Below are 19,477 nucleotides of genomic sequence, written 5' to 3' on the forward strand. Positions count from 1 at the left end.
TAATCTAAATCAAAGTCCTAAATGTTGTTTTGATATTTTAAAATTATTTCATTGTATTTGAGTGTTTGTAGTTTGTCATCCATTACTAAGAATTTTCATTTTCACAAATTGTCTCCCCTTCTGATTTCATGGTTGTGGAAGAGACTTGAAGGTATAAGCAAACTTAACGATTATTAATGCTAAATCAGTGTCCCCTGCTCCTGTTAATTTACCCTTTGACATGTTTTATACAAAACAGAAAGAAAAAGTATGTATAATGCATAAAAAACAATAGACAGCTTGTTTCCACAGTTTTGGAAAATTGCATCATCATTTCCTTTCATATTTGTTTAGTGTTCATGAAATGCAGCAGTGAAGACACAGCCCCAGTCATTGTCTTTGTTTCCAAAATGTTTGCAATTGATGCTAAAACATTACCACGCAACAAACCAAGGTAAGAAAAATGTGCCATTTGACCATCATCCACATTGATAACACTAGATAGCTACAGCTAAGGTTCCATCACTCCAGTGTAACTAAGTTAAAGTGAAAGTTTCGATAGATTGCTTTTGGTGTAAGGAAGTTATTCATTATTCTTTGAAATAATATCAAGTGGTTTAAACAAGGAGAAAGATCACTAAATAAATTTAAGACTGACTCTTTTGCTTCATGTTTCATTTTGAAAATTTAGTGTACAAGTTGAAGATTAACTTAAATCTTTTGTCAAAATCTAAAAAGTACTCTTATTTGGAAAACAACATTATTACTCAAAATGCCATCCCGATACATATTGCTCATTATTATTCAAAGATCACTGTTTGATAACATGTTTCTCTGACACCCTTTTGTTGTGACAGTGGAGTGCTTTAGATGAAACTGTCTCAAATAATTTATCAGATTCTATTAAGAGGAAATAAATTTCCTTGAGACGTTCATAATAATGGGTTTAGTTGTAACCTTTAATCTCTGTAAATCTCTAGGGTATTTTAAATAGTTTACAACTCTTTTAAGTAACCTCTTCATAGCTGTATGATTGTGAATAATACTAGGACTGCTTTTTTCAGAATGAATGAATATAGATGTGGAAAAGCATTTAAGAAAATACTTGTCCTCTTACTGTATTAGATCTTTGCCTATTACTGTTTCACTTAATCTTCATATGCTGAAACTTGTTTACTGGCTGAAATTGGTATGGCTAATTGCCATATTTGAAAATAGGGCTACTATTTCTATAGTTTTACACAGACAATTCACTGATGCTAAAATCTCACATGAATTTTCTTTCCTTTATATTGTGATCTAACAAAAATCTTCTAGACAACATTTTAAGTCTTTATATACACCTCTACCCCAATATAACGCGGTCCTCGGGAGCCAAAAAATCTTACCGCGTTATAGGTGAAACCGCGTTATATTGGGTAGGGAAGGCTGTGCTTCCCCAAACAGCCTGGCTCCGCCCCCTGACTGACCCCTCAGAACTCCTGACCCATCCAACCCCCCCTGCTCCTTGTCCTCTGACCGCCCTCCAAGATCCTCTGCCCCTTATCAAACCCCTTGGCCCCAGCCCGGCACCCTTAACACGCCGCTCAGAGCAGCGTGTCGGAGCCATCCCTAGAGGGGTGCGGGGCCCAGGACAAATCAGCCTGCCCGCTAGTCTCCTCACCATCTGCCCAGCGCTCCTGCCCGCTCGTCTCCTCACCCCACCTACCTGCCCGCCACTCGCCTCCACGCTAGTCTCCTCACCGTCTGTCCGGCGTGCCGCCGCTCACCGTCTTCCTGCCCGCCTGCCTCCTCACCCCCCTCCTGCCTGCCACTCACCTCCCCATTCGCCTCCTCACCCCACTTGCCCACCTGCCTCCTGCTGCCTCCCACCCTTAACACGCCGCTCAGAGCAGCGTGTCGGAGCACGCAGCCCCACCCCCCAGAGCGCTGCTTTACTGCGTTGTATGCGAACCCATGTTATATTGGGTTGCGTTATATCGGGGTAGAGGTGTATTTTGTGAGTGTTTTATGGTATATTTTCCTAGTTGGAGATGATTTTAAATCTGCATTTGAGTCTGATCTGGCAATGAAATTGTTTGTGTAACCACAGTTTTGTAATTCTGTAATTAAATATTTTTATTTTGTCCACATGTTCATTTGTAAACACTGATAAAGAATTCAGTACACAGTTTTGTAATTTGCAATCTCTGCATTTTCATTTTTTGCCCTATCCAGCTTAAAGAAGAGGTATAATAGCAGTGAATTAAGCAAACCATTTTTCTCTTGTCATATTTATTTTTCAAGGAGGCCCTAAAAACTTCAGTTTGATCATAAAGTTTATTATTTCTAAATGTTTTGCATTGCTAACATTGTGAGATGCAGAAACATCAGTTGTAATATATAGTATTTGAATGATCATTTTAATATATTACACTGAGCTTTAGACTTAATATAGCTATAGATTTAATATAGTTACCTGGATATTATGTAAAAAGATTTGTTTGATAGACTGCTGAGAGATTTGGAACCTTATAAGAAAAAAATACTTGGTTTTAAGCAGTATTTTTGGTTGTGAGAATACCAATTAGCACAATTGCATTTAAACTGATTACACAGTTGATTTTCAAGAACTCAAATGCTTAATTGCCAAAATAACCTCCAGATGAAGGCAATATAGAATCTTCACTTTCCAGCACACAGATACTTTTCCTTTCCTGAAAATAGGTACATTTTCTGAAACAAGTTTGAGATGAGATGTTTGACTACATATTTTTAAAATGCATTATTGGCTGGTGATGTGCAAAGAGAGCTATGCTATTAGCTTCTTCGGTTTTTTTGAGGTCTTATGCTTATAAAGTATTTTCATTTAGTTTATGTCAATTTGAATAGTCATTCACAAATGAGAATGATGCATTGGATTTATGGAGAATGAATTTGAACACTAGATGGTGCTGTTCTATTTATTATTTCATTGTTTACAAATCATATCTAGTGCATGTTTTTTTCATGTCTGTGATTTACCAACTTTGTCTTATTCTTAGTCTTAACTTTTAAAATTCATTGTGACTATTTTGTCTTCCATTCCATGAGCAAGTACCTATCTCAGCCTGCTTTACAAATACAGCCCACACACTATGTAGAGTCCAAACCTTAGAAATTTTCTCCCTAGTGAGCCACTTGTGCTACTTCAAATTCTGAGTGGAATAATTAGAAAGAAGAGCCAATTTTACTCTTTCACAGCAAGATCAAAACCTGTTTACGGAATGGGGGTGCTTCAGACGAATGCTGTCTGCTTTTATGCAAGTTGAACACAAAAGGCCAAAACATTAATAAACTAGTTTTAATTTCAAATTTCTGGCCAAAATTACATGGTAATAATTGTCAGTCCTATGCTGCAAGTGGAATCTGGGCTCCTAAAAAACAGGCTGCATTTGATATTGACTTTGCAAAACTAATGGTTTCCTCAGACGCCAGCATTCATCTATGTTGTTCTTCCCCTTACTTCTTCCACTGCCCATTAGAATTCACTCTTAATCTCTTACCCCCATTCTCCCTGGGTATTCAGCCTACATTTTCTTTGTCTATTTTACTCTCCTTAGCCATTCATCTCCTTCTTTGATGCTTTACATATTTCAGATATTTGTAGACACTTGTATCCCACTTTTTATTCTTTAGGGTATGTATTTTTTTTCAAAAAGTCATGTTTCCAAAACAAACCCATCTGCCTTTTAATGAATGATTTGTAACATGAAGACATGCACGACTGACTGTAGTTTGTGAAAATGGCACTTATGTGCAAAATATATTTTGTCACATTTTCTCTTTAGTTGAATAAATTCCGCTAGTATTAGTTGAATACGGGTAGTCACAAATAGGATTACGCTTTTGTACTCTGCTAGGTATTTTGAAACACAAATCCATAGTTCTGAGTATCACTGACCTGCTTTACAAAACCTCTAAGAATGCATCTGTGCTGAGTAAGCTACTTCCATAAATCTGGAGAAACCTGCAGCTATCTGGCAGTTTTTAAGTAATGTATTACTGGTGCAGAAACTCTCTGATCTAATCTTTTTTGGTATCTGGATTATTTCATCAAAAGTTAAGGTTTCAGAACTTTCATCAAAAGCAGGTGTTGTAATTGACTTCTTCCTGGAAGACTTTAGACATATTCATGATTGTGAAGATTAAAAAAAAAAAAAGTTCCCCCCCCCCCATTTTAAATACATTTTATTATTCATGTTTTCATTCACATCGAAAGTATTTTAATAGACAATTAGCTTTAACTAGCCAATTAAAGTGTTTAAATTGGTTGATAATTGAATAGTATTGTTAAATTACATCTTTGTTTTTGCCAAGACTTCTTCTCATTATCAAAACCATAGAGGTTTAGTGATTAGACAGTTCTATTAATTTCACATTGAAATAACTGATCTGATTAAACACTGAATCCCATTATGAAAGTCAGTGACTTAATCAATTATAAATTCTTTTTAATTTTGTCTTAGAGTTTAAAGCTAAACAATTCCTAAACACTCCACAAATGTATGCGATTCATTTTTTAAGAGGGAAAAAAAACCCTCAGTGAAGCAAAGTATGGTCCTTATTTAAAAAAAAGATAATTTTGCAGATATATTTAAGTGTTTGTAATTACAGCAGTCACTGTGTTCTATATACATAGTTAACAGCAAAAATAGCTGTAAGGCAGTATTAACTGCAAGATCAAGAAGTCAGATCAAGCAATTTCAGCAATCTTAACTTGGCCACAGTGCACGCAGTTTTTATTCTTTGTGTGTGTCTGTCTATCTATATCTGTCTCTCTATATATAAAAAAAGAAGAGCAATTTAATTTTGCAACTTTACATTTAACAATTTTGGAAGAATAGAAAACACTAAATATATGTAATCGAAGAAAGTTAATGTTGGAACATCCTTACCTTAACTTGATGGTTGGCTGCTGGATCTTACAGCCTTAATATTGCATTAATGCTAGGCTTTTTGCATTTAATTTCCCAGGTGTTTTTAAATGGTGGAGAATTTCTTAGATTTTACCCAAATGTTCCCATTAGGGAAATAGGGTTGGTACTTTCCTAACTTCTATGGGAAAAAGGTGGAATCCTTCTACCAGCAACTCTTCTGTGGTCATGACAGTTCCCCAGAGTGGGGGAAGGGTTATGTGCATAAGTTCTGTAGATCAGTGGTCTCCAAAGTGGGGTGCGCAAGAGGATCCTTGGGGATGCGCGGCGGGAGGAGCGCTTTTTTTTTTTTTGCTTCGGCAGTTCGGGCGGGAGTCTGAGCGGCTATTTATTTATTTATTTATTTTATTTTTTTGCTTCGGCAAAAATGGTAGAGCCAGCACGGCAGGGGTTGCATGCTCAAAAAATTTTTACTGATGGGGTGCGCGATCAAAAAAGTTTGGAGACCACTGCTGTAGATGGTGGAGGGAAGACAATTTGCAATCTCTTGCCATCCGCTTTTCCTCCTGGCCTGCCCAGTCTCCATTCCCTGCTCCCTGCACTAATTCCAGTACCAGGTGGAGAAGGGTCCAGGGTACAACAGTGCTGCAGGGGTGGTTAACCTTCCCATCCTGTGCAGAAGGGGAGTGATTAACAGTGAGAGGACATGGTCCTGCTCAACAGTAGGAAGAAACGGGGATAGGGAAATACTTTAGATCTTTTAAATAAAAAATTATATATATAGAAATAAGCATTAAAATTAATCTAACGTTAGAGCATTAGTTATAATAAGAACAAAACCAAACTGAAATAATAAATTGAAGAAATTAAATGATTAGAACAGGATTTATATAGGCTGGAAATAGATTAGACTAATTTGGGTGTCCATCTCTCTTCCAGCGAAGGTTTGTTCCCTGCTCAACACTTTGCCTTTGTCCTGTGTGGGTAAACTTCAAAGCAAAAAATAGTATTTTTTCTTTTTCCTTTTCTTTTTCATGACTGTTGGGTCCTCATATGACAGAATATTCCTACTCTCATACATTCTGTATAATTTCAGAATAGGAGATAATTAAATTTTGAATCTGGCAAATAGCAATGGACTTGGTAGGTTAGTCTGTGGAAGAGGCTCAGCCTGTTAAGGAACCTATTGATAGTGTTTTGTAAGTCAGCAACCAGTTGTCCACAGCTAGTGACATGTAATTGCCTTGAATTGCTTTCTGGGATGACATTTCCTATCTCTTTCTCTGCTGTAAAATCAGCCACTGGAAAAAAGAGTCAGGTCTGGGAGATGAGCATCTACTGTATTTTGCCTGCATATCTATAATAAATAACTGCATTTAGTAGTTTAGAACTTAAAGGTAAAATATGCTTTCTTCTACAACTTGACATGACTTGGGCATAAAAGTGATTATTCTTGGCTCAGCTTTTGTCATAAGTCTGCTCTATAACATTCTATCCTAAATTCTTAAAATGGCAGGGAGGAGAAGAGAGAGGAGGCAGACCCTTCTTTAGGAGGGCAATATGGCTATTCAAACATACATGAATAGTAGGAATTTTTTTCTTGTTTGGGCCACAAAAATTTTTTACTATAGTAAAGGGTAGGCGGATGACCGATATGAAGCCCTGAAAGTGAAGAAAAGCATGTTTGTGCCTAGTAGAGAAGAAGAAAACAGTAGTTCATCAGAGTGAAAATATTATTGCATTGTGGAAGATCACTGTCAATGTAGGTTACCTACCAAAGCATCTGTCTCTCAAAGTAGACTTGTCTAATTTTGTAACCTAATTTTTTTTTTTAAAGTCACATTACTTTCATTCATGAAACTGTTTTCTGGGCCAGTCACTGCTTTTTTTAAATTATTATTACCTGCTTCCTTTTTAGCTTGTGAACTCCCCATCATAAACCAGATTAGAGTCTCAGTGCCAGAAAAGTAGTACCGAATACTAATTTCATAAACCTGATGTATAAGGAGAACATTACATAATTTTTCATGTTATATACACAAAATTGAAATTCACTAACAAACCCTTCAGTTTCATGTGAGAAGTGGCTCAGACATAGTATTCTGTTGACTTGAAATCTTCTAATTTGATAAACCTCAAGTACCACAAATATCTACATCATATTTAGATCATATCTATATCCTATTTAGATTAAAAATGCATTTTCATGAGATATTCAGTAGCGAGAGGATGACTTCACAAAACTGAAGAACTTCCTCCTTTTGATGTGTACTGCCTTCTAGGAAAAGAAAACATTGAAAGAGGACCTCGCCCATTTTACTCTAGTAGAGTATTTTAGAAACTGAGTAATTAAAAAGTATCTATTACTAAGTACTGTATAAACATGTTTTGTAATGGAGGTGGGGGCAGGGGGGATTTTAGGTAAAATTCCCTCTTCTGAGTCTGCTATTAGAAGTCTTTATCTTGCTGAAAGGTTGTGAAATTAACAAGTAATGTCTTCTACCTGCAGACAGTTAAATGATAAGATTAAATGTGTTTGTAATCAGAAAAATTATGTTAATCTCTTACTATAGAAACAAATAGTTCTTCTGCTGTTAAGCCATTAGTGCAAGATAGGAAAATGCTTGGGATCTGCCCAGGCTATACCTGGTTAGCAGGTATTCTCCACCTAACTTGGGAGAGATCCGAATTCTTCCTTTTATTCTGTATTTGGCTCCAGTATAATCCTGATTACTTTTTTGACATTGGTTTTCCAATCCAGGAGTTCAGTGGGACATTTCCCATGAATCTATTACTCACATGCTTAATTGTTTGCAGAACTGGGTGCTTACTCTGTTATAGTTGATTGTAACTCAGTACAGTACGTGCTTATTTCTTACCTTCTTCCTTTTAGCATTTTAAGTTAATTTTTTTCCTGATTAATGGTAAATGGGGTTACACAGATGTCAGTGAAGGCAGAATTTGGCTTACTATACATAATATGCTGGCTCTTGCTGTTTTGTGGGTTGTATTTTTGGAACTTTGAGTTACTTTATAACAATATAAGCGGGGAGTATTTACAGACTATTGTGATTGCTTTCTTTACTTGTACTTTTGAACTTACTATTGTATAGTATAAAATCTTGATAACATGTAAAGTCTAGCAAGAAGAGTTTGCCATGACCCACTCCTAAAGTCACTTTGTAGAATCTGACGTATGAATAATATTTTAAAATGTGAAACAATGTATTTAAATATATAAAAGTTCCAAAGCTCCATTTACCTTGAACTGATTACAGTGTTACCTACAGAACACATACACTGGCCACATAAAAGCTATGGGGTTCTTCCTTTTTTATGACTATTGCAGGTGGTATGGATCCCATAATATCCCTACCACTTTCCTCTGAATGATATGAAAGATACTTTCTGCTCCATCTGCATAAAATCGGCATTTTTCCTTAGATATCACCATTAAATTGGCACTTCCCCAACAATTCTCCATGAAATTACTATGGTAATTGCCTTTTTCTGCTAGCTGCTTGTTTGCATGTCTTAAACCAACAGGTTGGTGTATATTTCAACTGTTAATGCACTCACTTTCCTTTCTGATATTCCCTAAAGATTATATTTAAAGAAATATAAACAGTTACAATTTGCTACACTTTAACTAACAACATTGCGAATGTATTTAATCAAAATAAGTGAATATTTATAAAGTTCTAAACTGTGTGAAAACTCACCATCTTCTTGCAGGTAAATTTACACTTGCATTTAAAGGGCTCTGTGCCTTGTAATGCAGCTACATTTATTGCTCTGAGCGGATCTGTTCCTGGATTGCATTTGTGGTTTGCACTGAACCTTATTTAAGTAATCTGTAACAGTGAACACTGACACTATTCAATTGAACATCCTGTCAGAATTACAGGCCAACATTTGGTATGACACCTACTTAGGTAATTAACAAAGTAAAATATGGTCTCAGAAAAGGAGAAAACCTATTTAATATGTTTGCTTTGAAATGCATTCTTCATTTATATGGAAACATGCTACATTTGGGTTCAACTAAAACATATGGAACTGATTGAAGGTACAGTTTGTATTCATGGGTGAAATTTGGATCTCTCTTTGAGTATTTGTGAGATTACAAAGGAATAGCTTACAGCATCCTACAAAAGTATCACAGCAAACATTGATTTTATTTTATTTATCACTGTGACGTTCTGTTCAGGACACCCAGAACAGTAAACCACTGTATTATCCCTCTGCCTCAGATGGAGATTAGACTGTGTGTCAGCTTCCTGTCACACAGGTCTGTCTACCAGCAAACTCCTCAAGGTTCTGCCAGATTAACCTGTCCTTGCAGGTAACAATCAGTGAACTCACTGCCGTGGCGCCTCCTGCTTGTTGCTTCGGGAATTAGCTCAATTCCAGCATTCAGAGTGCCTCCTGCTGGCCGGCATCTCTCTTTCCTTGGGGTGCTGCCCCACAGCAGTGCCCCCACACTCTGGGTCTCCCTTCCCAGGGGACCCCCCTCTCCCTATGCCCACCTTGCCTCAGTGGCTACTGCCAGTCATCATCTAGCCCTCTTTCTCTGGGGCAAACTGTAGTCTGTAATGGCCATTCATCATTGGCAAGGGGGTTGGACCAGCTGCCTCTGCCTATCCTCGGGCTGCACCTCTGCAGCCCCAGTACCTCCTTAGGCCTTAACAAGGCCTCAGCCTGGGGAGTTGCCAGGTTGGAGCTCCCCAGCTCCTCTTGCCCTTCCCCAGCACTGCTCTAATTTAGGTACCATGTGCTCCAAGGCAGCTAGGTCCTTCCCACTCCAAGGCTGGAGTGAGACTGACCCAGCTCCTCCCTTATCCCTTATAGCAGGGCCAGCTGTGGCCTGATTGAGTGTGGCCACAGCTGTGGCAGCCTCACCCAGTCAGCCTACCTTTTTCCTCAGGAGCGGGGTAACTGCCTCGCTACAATCACTCAGTGATTTTTGTGACCAGCATGTCGCCAGTTTACATACGATACCTTACATGACAACTTCTACATACGTATTATGACAACAGTATGTTGGCAGTAATGAGGGTGTCAGGCCTGATATGAGTTACAGTATGGTGGGCCCTCTACCAGTTGGCATTGAGGGGCTCTAACAGTCACACTCACACATTTATAGTTGCTCTTGCATACTAATTGTAGTTCAGATATGGAGCATACTCGAACTTTTCTTTTTGCCTCATCTTTATAAGACCTCTGTGGTTTTATGTTTTCTTATATATTGATTGTAGTTATTTTCAGTTGGTTGGTTTATTGCTATACCACATTTATCTCTACTACGAGCTGTCTAGAATTTCTAGTTGTCTCTAGCAGGAGCAGAAAAATATTTTTTTCATTACTCTGTTCTAAATTATTATGAATGGAAATTGCTCTTATAAGTTCAGCTTTTTAAGGTGCTGCTGAACACAAAGTCAGTTTTGTGGGTATTAATTCATGGTTGGGATTTGAGCATTGTGTCATCTTGGACTCCCTGTATTTCTTGGATTGGACTCAGACTGACAAACATGTTTTGAAGTTAAGAAGGGGTAGGAAGACCATTTGGTCATATCTGTGCACTAAATTCCAATGAATAGAATCTGCTCTTGTGAGTTTTGTGTTAAGGATGCAATTCAACGAATATTTATTGTGCCTCTTACCAGGCAGAAAAGCCTGTATGGGTTGGACTTAATCACAAAGAGCATAATCATGAAGCACCCTATATGGCATTAGCTCATAGGACTCTATGGAATTTGCTCAGGTTTGAGGCTTTTAATAGATGGCATTTTCCTACTTAGTTTGACAGCTAGGAGTTTGCTTGTGTCCATGACTTCATGGAAGTTAAGCAACTGGAAAAGATAAATTGGAGACATATTTCCCTCAGACTTTGTTGTTAAAGTACAGTTTTGACCACAAGGCCTCTTTAGCCATTCATGAGTACATAGGGAAGGTATCTCTAGACATTTGCTGAAAGAACTATCAGTGCCTGAAATTATGGAGGTGCCTGGTAACTTCATCATTAGGATTGCTATTTTAAAAGATCTTAAAATGGGGCAAAAATTCCTGTTTACATCTAAAAGTAGATGGTCAATTGATATGAAATTTCACGCAGTGTTAATTTTTATGCCCTTTGAATTTTTTTTAATTTTTTTTTTGGTTTTTCTTCATAAGTTATTAATGCCAAGTCTGATATTGGGTTGTGTCTGAAATTTGTCCATATTAGTCCTACTTTTCATTGACTGAAATCTTTTTAAAAAAGAGGAATGTCTTGAGTAAATTTGGTGCAACTAACTGCTCTTTTTTTTTTTTTTTTTTTTTTAATATTTGGATTTAGGGTAATTTTTTAGCCATTTTTCATTCAGTAACTATAACTGAATGTTGTGTTGGGAGAGGGAACTTTAGTAAAGGAGTTTGTGCAGAAGAGGAAGGACTGACCCTTGTGCACCTTCTCTGTTTTACAGTAATATCTGACATGAAAGAGTAGCTCCTGATGGAGAAAGTTTCATCTGACAGTTTTTGTGTGTGCCCACGAGCCTTTAATCAGGTATATGTAAGCCCAGTCCCAATCAATTGCATTTGTAAGCACTGTGCAGAACCAACTGCTGCACCAAACATCCACAGCTACTGCGGGAGGGGAAAAATAATTTGGTAAACGGGTGTATGTAGACGGACCAAAGGATGGCAGAGTTAAGGTTACATTTATCTCTTGAGGGGAGTGCAGCTTCAAATGACCATATCTAATTGTCAGTAGCTAATACTAAAGATTCAGTCCCACACACGCTCTAGTAGAAATACCAGCACCCTCCCCTTTCCCAGAAGCTGGACTAGATTTCTCACCAAGACATTGCCCAGGTCTACTAGTGGATCAGCCAGTCCTTGGTGCAATTGAATGGAAACAGAGTCAGAGGACCATTATAAGCTATCATAAGTAAGAACTACCCTAACTTTAGCTAGAAGTGGTCCCATAGGGGATATTTTGTTGTCAAGGAACAGCCAGAAAACAGAGCATGCTGATCCCACACTCTCTAAAACTGGGTTTTGGGAATTGATTGTTTGGTGCCAGCTATACCAACTTTAAGCAACCCAGAGATTCCCCTTAGTGCAGCATTCTGGCCAGTCTGTTGCCTCAGCATCACAAAGCAGTAAGGCTGGCCAGAAAAAAAATTACATTTCAGGAAAAACTTTAAAGTTTTGAAACTTTTTGTTCTTGTGTTTTCAATCCCCATCAGATCTTTTAAAAATTTTTGTGAAAACCCCTAAGGAAGAGTGAGACCCAGATCTGGGCAGAATAGCCAGTAGCTTGATGGTAAGGGCACTCACCTGGGATGCTGGTTCAAGTCCCTGCTCTTCCTGATTCAGAACAGCAATTTGACCCTGGGTGTCACATGTTCCAGGTGAGAGCCCTAACCCCCAGGCTGTTGGCTTTTGAGGGGGTGGGGTCATGTTGGAGGTTGTGTATGTCTGTGTCTCTCTCTCTCTCTCTGACCAGAAATTCCATCCTGGATCTGAGAGACCTTTCATGGAAATGTATTGGTTTTGATGAAATTTCATCAGGAACATTTTGGCATTCTCAAAATTATTTTGACCAGTTTTGCAAAGCAGCCATAAGTTGGACTGAAGATGTAGCTCTTTGTCTTTGTTTTATAGTTCCCCAGTGACCAGGTGTCTGGTATGGTGTTTCAAGCCCCAAGAAAGAAACATGAGTAATATTTTATTACCTAAAAGTTTATGTTGTACAATTAAGTTTCAATATATAACAAGAAAATGTAGCGCCCCACTCTTCCTCTACTAATTTCCCACATTACAGAAGAAAGAAGACTTTTAGCGAGTCAACTGGCCACTCTTATAATAGAGATGTGAGAGCTTACATCTTCAGAGACATTCCAGAGACTCCTTCAGGAAAACCACAGGAAACTAGTGTTGACGCTCCTGGTATTTCTAAGGTAAAAAAACAAATAGGGAAAAATTTTAAAAATCAAAACGTTCTTTGTATACCATAAATGAACAAACATGCTCAACTTTATTTAATCCTTTTCAGATAACTTTTAAGTAATTATAACATCTTAATATATTAAACATTAACTTTGAGATATGTAGAAACTAGGGCTGTCAAGCGATTAAAAAAATTAATCGTGTTGTTGTTAATAGAATACCGTTTAAATATTTTTGGATGTTTTCTACATTTTCAAATTTATTGATTTAAATTACAACACAGAATACAAAGTGTACAGTGCTCAGTTTATATTTATTTTTGATTGCAAATATTTGCACCGTAAAAAACAAAAGAAATAGTATTTTTCAGTTCACCTAATACAAGTATGTAGTGCAATCTCTTTATCATGAAAGTTGAACTTACAAATGTAGAATTATGTACAAAAAAACCTGCATTCAAAAATAAAACAATGTAAGACTTTCAAGCCTAAAAGTCAACTCAGTCCTACTTCTTGTTGAATAAGTCGATCAGACAAACAAGTTTGGTTAGAATTTGCAGGAGATCATGCTGCCCGCTTCTTGTTTACAGTGTCACCTGGAAGTGAGAACAGGCATTCACCTGGCACTGTTGTAGCTGCTGTCTCAAGTTATTTACGTGCCAGATGCGCTAAAGATTCATATGTCCCTTTATGCTTCAACCACCATTCCAGAGGACATGCGTCCATGCTGATGATGGGTTCTGCTCGATAACGATCCAAAGCAGAGCAGACTGACACATGTTCATTTTCATCATCTGAGTCAGATGCCACCAGCAGAAAGTTGATTTTCTTTTTTGGTGTTTCGAGTTCTGTAGTTTCTGCATCAGAGTATTGCTCTCTTAAGACTTCTGAAAACATGCTCCATACCTCATGCCTCTCGGATTTTGGAAGGCATTTCAGATTCTTAAATCTTGGGTCGAGTGCTGTAGCTATTTTTAGAAATCTCACATTGGTACCTTCTTTGCGTTTTGTCAAATCTGCTGTGAAAGTGTTCTTAAAACGAATGTGTGCTGGGTCATCATCCAAGACTGCTATGACATGAAATATATGGCAGAATGCGGGTAAAACAGAACAGGAGACATACAATTCTCCCCCAAGGAGTTCAGTCACAAATTTAATTAATGCGTTATTTTTTTAACGACCATCATCAGCATGGAATCATGTCCTCTGGAATGGTGGCCGAAGCATGAAGGGGCATCCGAATGTTTAGCATATCTGGCATGTAAATACCTTGCGATGCAGCTACAAAAATGCCATAGAAACGCCTTTTCTCACTTTCAGGTGACATTATAAATAAGAAACAGGCAGCAGTATCTCCCGTAAATGTAAACAAACTTGTTTGTCTTAGCGATTGGCTGAACAAGAAGTAGGACTGAGTGAACTTGTAGGCTTTAAAGTTTTACATTGTTTTCTTTTGAGTGCAGTTATGTAACAAAAAAAATCTACATTTGTAAGTTACTTTCACGATAAAGAGATTGCACTACAGTACTTGTATGAGGTGAATTGAAAAATACTATTTTTGTTTATAATTTTTACAGTGCAAATATTTGTAATAAAAAATAAAGTGTGCAATGTGCACTTTGTATTCTGTGTTGTAATAGAAATCAATATATTTGAAAATGTAGAAAAACGTCCAAAAATATTTAATAAATTTCAATTGGTATCCTATTGTTTAACAGTGCGATTATTTTTTTTGAGTTAATGGCATGAGTTAACTGCGATTAATCAACAGCCCTAGTGGAAACTCAAAAATTTAGAAAAATATTTTCAATTAGTGTTTGAGTTTTCAGAGTGGGAAATAGTTCATAAACAAATGTTGCTCAAACTTTTTTTAAACCCCTTTAAGGCTGAGATCAAGCATGGAAAATTTTAGTCAAAGAAGGAAAAGTTAAGGAACTCATAAGTGCCTTTGCAACCTAAAGAATACTACTGACTACCTATTATTTCTACATAGGTAATCTAATTAATCCTTTTAAATCTAATATTTACTCATTTCTTGATTAATATGTCAGACAAGGTCAATAGTTCCTTCAAGTTTATTTTGAAAAATCATAACTATAATAACCTGTAATATGTGAGTTTTTCTTTTATTCAATTTGAAATACCTGTCCTTAATACGGTAGTACAATGGCTTAATCCTAGCGTAGAATGCCTTTTTCCACAGCACTGAGGTCTAGAGAGGAGGAAAGGAGAATCTGAAGAGGCTGAAAGGTCATAAAAAAGCAGAAGTTGGAGAGAGAGAGAGAGAGAGGTTGATTTTCCTCACAGCCCTTCTTCACAAACACTCTGCAGCTGGAAGTCTGTGGATTGCTTCTGAGCTGCCTGCAAGAGAATAAGCAAAGCAGTGGGTAGCTTGCTTTGCCCCAAAAAATCGATGGATTTCCAAGCTAAAACCTACTTGATAGTAATTCAGTGAATGCTTGATGTTGGTTGTACACATTGCAACATTAAGTTTTTCATGGCTTCTGTTTACCTTGCAACGGAGCTAGTATGCAGCCACAGAGGAGTCAGTGACAGCATGAAAGCCCTATTAAGTGAACAGTGCTACTTGTGCTACTTGAGCAGTGTGTAGGCTTTGGCCTGGTCCACACTAACCCCCCCACTTCGAACTAAGATACGCAACTTCAGCTACGTTAATAACGTAGCTGAAGTCGAAGTACCTTAGTTCGAACTTACCGCGGGTCCAGACGCGGCAGGCAGGCTCCCCCGTCGACTCCGCGTACTCCTCTCGCGGAGCAGGAGTACCAGCGTCAATGGCGAGCACTTCCGGGATCGATCCCAGAAGATCGATTGCTTACCTCCGGGTCCGGCGGTAAGTATAGACGTACCGTTTGTGTCATGAGGATTCTCTGTGATTGGTGGGATTGGGACCTAAGGCTCCTCGTCCTGCTCTACTTCCCTCTTTCAGTCTTTCCTGTGTAATTTCAATTATCTTTGCCTGACCACTCCATTTAGCTGCAGATCCCTCTTCCTTGAGAGTTGAAAGTCTGAGGTTGTCTGTGTGGGTGACCCAGGAGTTGTTCAAGTTTGCTTTCACCTCTCCTTGATTTTGCCAGCTGGGGAGAACATAGACTTTAAAATCAAAATATGAACTGTCATTAGTATGTTTATATATCCAGTGCCTGATGTGCATTAATCTTGTGTTGTGTTCTGCTCCTTATGCTATAACATATATAAACTTTATTTTAAAGCATTATTTTTTAAATATAATTTCTTCTAATAGTACTTGGAATGACCAGTCATGTCGGAATTGACATTGAGAGAAGCCAGGATAAAATCCAGATTGAACCTACTGGCTAAACAACAACCCTAACTTAATGGACTACATGTTAGACCAGGAGAATAATTATCTTAAATCAGCTCACGCAAGATATCTTCTAGTTCTTCCTTTAACAGTTGGAATCAGAGCTGTTCTACATCAAACTATACTCTATTTAAAGTACATATTTTTCTTTTTTCCCCTATAAATCTCAGGGTTCATTTATCCAAAGGAAAATGGTTGGATATGTTTTTTAAGGTGTAGTGAGGTGTGTGGGTGCATGCACATGTATATACTGTATATTTATGGCACCACATGTAGTAAATTGTATTAATTGCACACTCCTGTCCCTATAGCCCTCCTTAGACTTAGGTCCTTAATTAGTCCTGTAGTCTATTAATGGTCTCAGCCCTGTTATCGAGCTGTACTCCAGGGCTTCCCCCTGGAGGTAATGTCCTCACCCTCTCTGGATGTTTCAGGCCCCAGCTCTCCTGCTGGCCCACTAAAGGGTTCAGTTCCCCTTTTGGGTGCCTCAAAGTCCAAGCCACTTCCCCCAGTAGCTAATGGGGGGGGGGGGGACCCGGGCCTGCCCACCACTCCACATCCCAGCCCAGAGACCCTGTAGATAGGAGCTATTGCCATGTCTCTTTATCTAAGCCATGTTGCTGCTCTAATTCCCTGGGACCCCACCTCAGGGACGTGTCCTGATGGAGTCCCAGCAACCAGTCAAGAGCTCCTTCTCACTCTGCCCGGTTTCTGCCAGCACTGTCCTTTCTGAGGTCCTGCAGCTCTCTCAGCCAGCCACACACCATTCACAGTCCTCCAGCTCCAGCAAGGAACTGAACTCACTCTGGCCCTGCAGCTCTTCTTATACTAGCCTGCTGGTCCCTGATTGACTGTGTCCCACACAGCCACTCTAGGCAGCTTGGAGGACCCTCTCCATGGCCCTTTTCTGGGGTTGGGTGTGGCAGGGCAATGAGGCCTCTGGCAGGGGGCCTCAGAGGATCTGGTACACCCCAGCACACAGCCTTTCAAGTATCTGAAGACTAATCATATCTCCTCTTTCCAAACTAAATGTACCCAGTTCCTTCAGCTTTTGCTCTGTCTTGCATTCCAACCCTTTGATCATCTTTGTCACTCACCTCCGGATCCTTTCCAGTTTCTCTCCATTCTTTCTATACATTGGTGACCAAAATTGGACACAGTACTCCAGCTGAGGCCTAACCAGCACCGTGTCAAGTGGTACTGTCACCTCCCGTGACTTGCATGCTATGCCTCTGTTAATGCAACCTAAAATTGCATTTCCTTTTTTTTTTTTTGGCAGTAGCATCGCATTACTGGTTCATGTTGAGGTTGTGATATGCCACAACTCCCAGATCCTTCTCAGCAGTGCTGCTGCCAAGCCAATTTCCCCCCATTCTGTAGCTGTGCATTTGTTTTTTCTTTTTAAATGTAGCACTTTACATTTGTCTTTAATTTCATTTTGTTCTCTATCACCCAGCTCTCCAATTTATTAAGACCCCTCTGAATTTTAGCTCTATTCTCCAAGGTATTGGCAACGCCCTGTAGCTTTGTGTCATCTGCAAACTTGATCAGTATGCTCTCAATACCTATATCCAGGTCATTAATAAAGATGTTAAACAACACTGGACCCAGAACAGATCCCAGTAAAACCCCACTTGAGACTTCCCTCCAATCAGACATCATTCCATTAAAAGTTACTCTTTGGTTGCGGTTGTTTAACCAATTATGTATCCACTTAATGGTAGTTCTGTTGAGCCCAAATTTCTCCAGCTTACTTATCAGAATGTCATGTGGGAGACTGTGTCTAAAGCCTTGCTGAAGTCCAGGTATATTATGTCCACTTCATTCCCCCTATCCATCAAATCAGTTACCCTGTCACAGAAGGTAATCAAACTGGTTTGGCAAGATTTGTTCTTGGTAAATCCATGCTGGCTGCTGGTGATTACCCCTCATCCTCCAGGTATTCCCAAATGGAATGTTTTATGCATTGCTCTAGTAGCTTGCCAGCTATCAAAATCAGGCTGACTGGTCTATAGTTTCTGAGCTCCTCCTTTTTAAAGATGGGTGCTACGTTAGCCCTTCTCCAGTCTTCTGTGACCTTTCCTGTCATGAATGAGTCTGTAAATATTATTGCTAGTGGCTCCAAGATTTCTTCAGCTAATTAATCCGGCCTTGCTGATTTAAATTCATTCAGATTGGTTAGAGGATCTCTGATGTGTTCTTTACTTATCCCTATCTGCATCCCTTTCCCTTTATTGTCTATAGTAACTTTGCTAGTTGTCCGGTCACATGTTGTTTTTTGTGAGAAGACTGAAGCAAAGTAAGCATTGAGCATCTCTGCTTTCCTATCATCTTCCGTTACCAGCTCATCTTCTCCATTGAGCAGCAAACCCGCACCATCCTTGATCTTTCTTTTATTATTATTAATTATTATTTTATTTTATTATTTGAAGAACCCCTTCCTGTTGTCTCTGACATTTCTTGCCAGCTGTAACTCATTCTTTGCCTTGGCTTTCCTGATTTTGTACCTACATGCTCGCGCTATTCCTGTGTAAACTTCCTTGATGACATGCTCCTCCTTCCATTTCCTGTATGTATCCCTTTTGGTTTTTAGATAGCTAAAAAGCTCCTTGTGCAGCCACATTGGCCATCTGTGGCTCTTCTTATCTTTCCTCTGCATCAGAATAGCTTGATGTTGAGCCTTTAATATTACATCTTTTAAGAACTGCCAGTCACATTTCAACTCCTTTTCTTCCTAACTGGTCTTTCCAGTTAGGCACAATGTATACAAATAGCTCTTTCTCTTTGTGTTCTTCTACCTATTACATACTAAATAGAAAAAGTAGAGTCCTAAATAGCCATCATCACTTCTTTTATTTTTAGCATTCATTTTGATCTCAAAATTTTGTTTTTGTTCACGCCAAATATTTTTTTCTTAAATTTATCATAATTGAACTGAAAAGGAGTCTCTCTCCTGTTGAACTGAAGAGATCTGATCTGCATTAGACTGAATGACTCTCTACCTGAGGAGTGCAGTAAGTGCTCTGTGTTCCATGGCTTAAAGCCTGACCTTAAAACAGGGGTCGGCAACGTTCGGCACGCGGCTCGCCAGGGTAAGCACCCTGGCGGGCCGGGCCAGTTTCATTTACCTGCTGACGCGGCAGGTTCGGCCGATCGCGGCTCCCACTGGCCACGGTTCGCCGTCCCGGGCCAATGGGGGCGGCGAGAAGCCGCGGCCAGCACATCGCTCGCCCGCGCCGCTTCTTGCCGCCCCCATTGGCCTGGGACGGCGAACCGCGGCCAGTGGGGGCTGCGATCGGCCGAACCTGCCGCGTCAGCAGGTAAAT

General features: G+C 39.1%; 1 protein-coding gene across 1 annotated transcript in view; it reads left to right on the forward strand.

The window, feature by feature from the left end:
- The window catches only part of EFL1 (elongation factor like GTPase 1), a 162,587-nt gene that overhangs the window by 24,805 nt on the left and 118,305 nt on the right, over positions 1-19,477 (forward strand). Inside the window, exon 12 of the mRNA XM_026648319.1 lies at positions 334-433. Within this exon, the coding sequence (XP_026504104.1) occupies positions 334-433 (100 nt within the window). The remainder of the gene's footprint in view (positions 1-333; positions 434-19,477) is intronic.

The sequence above is a fragment of the Terrapene carolina genome, unplaced genomic scaffold (genome assembly GCF_002925995.2).
Source record: "Terrapene carolina triunguis isolate 2854851 unplaced genomic scaffold, T_m_triunguis-2.0 Scaffold67, whole genome shotgun sequence".
In the NCBI taxonomy this organism is placed as follows: Eukaryota; Metazoa; Chordata; order Testudines; family Emydidae; genus Terrapene; species Terrapene triunguis.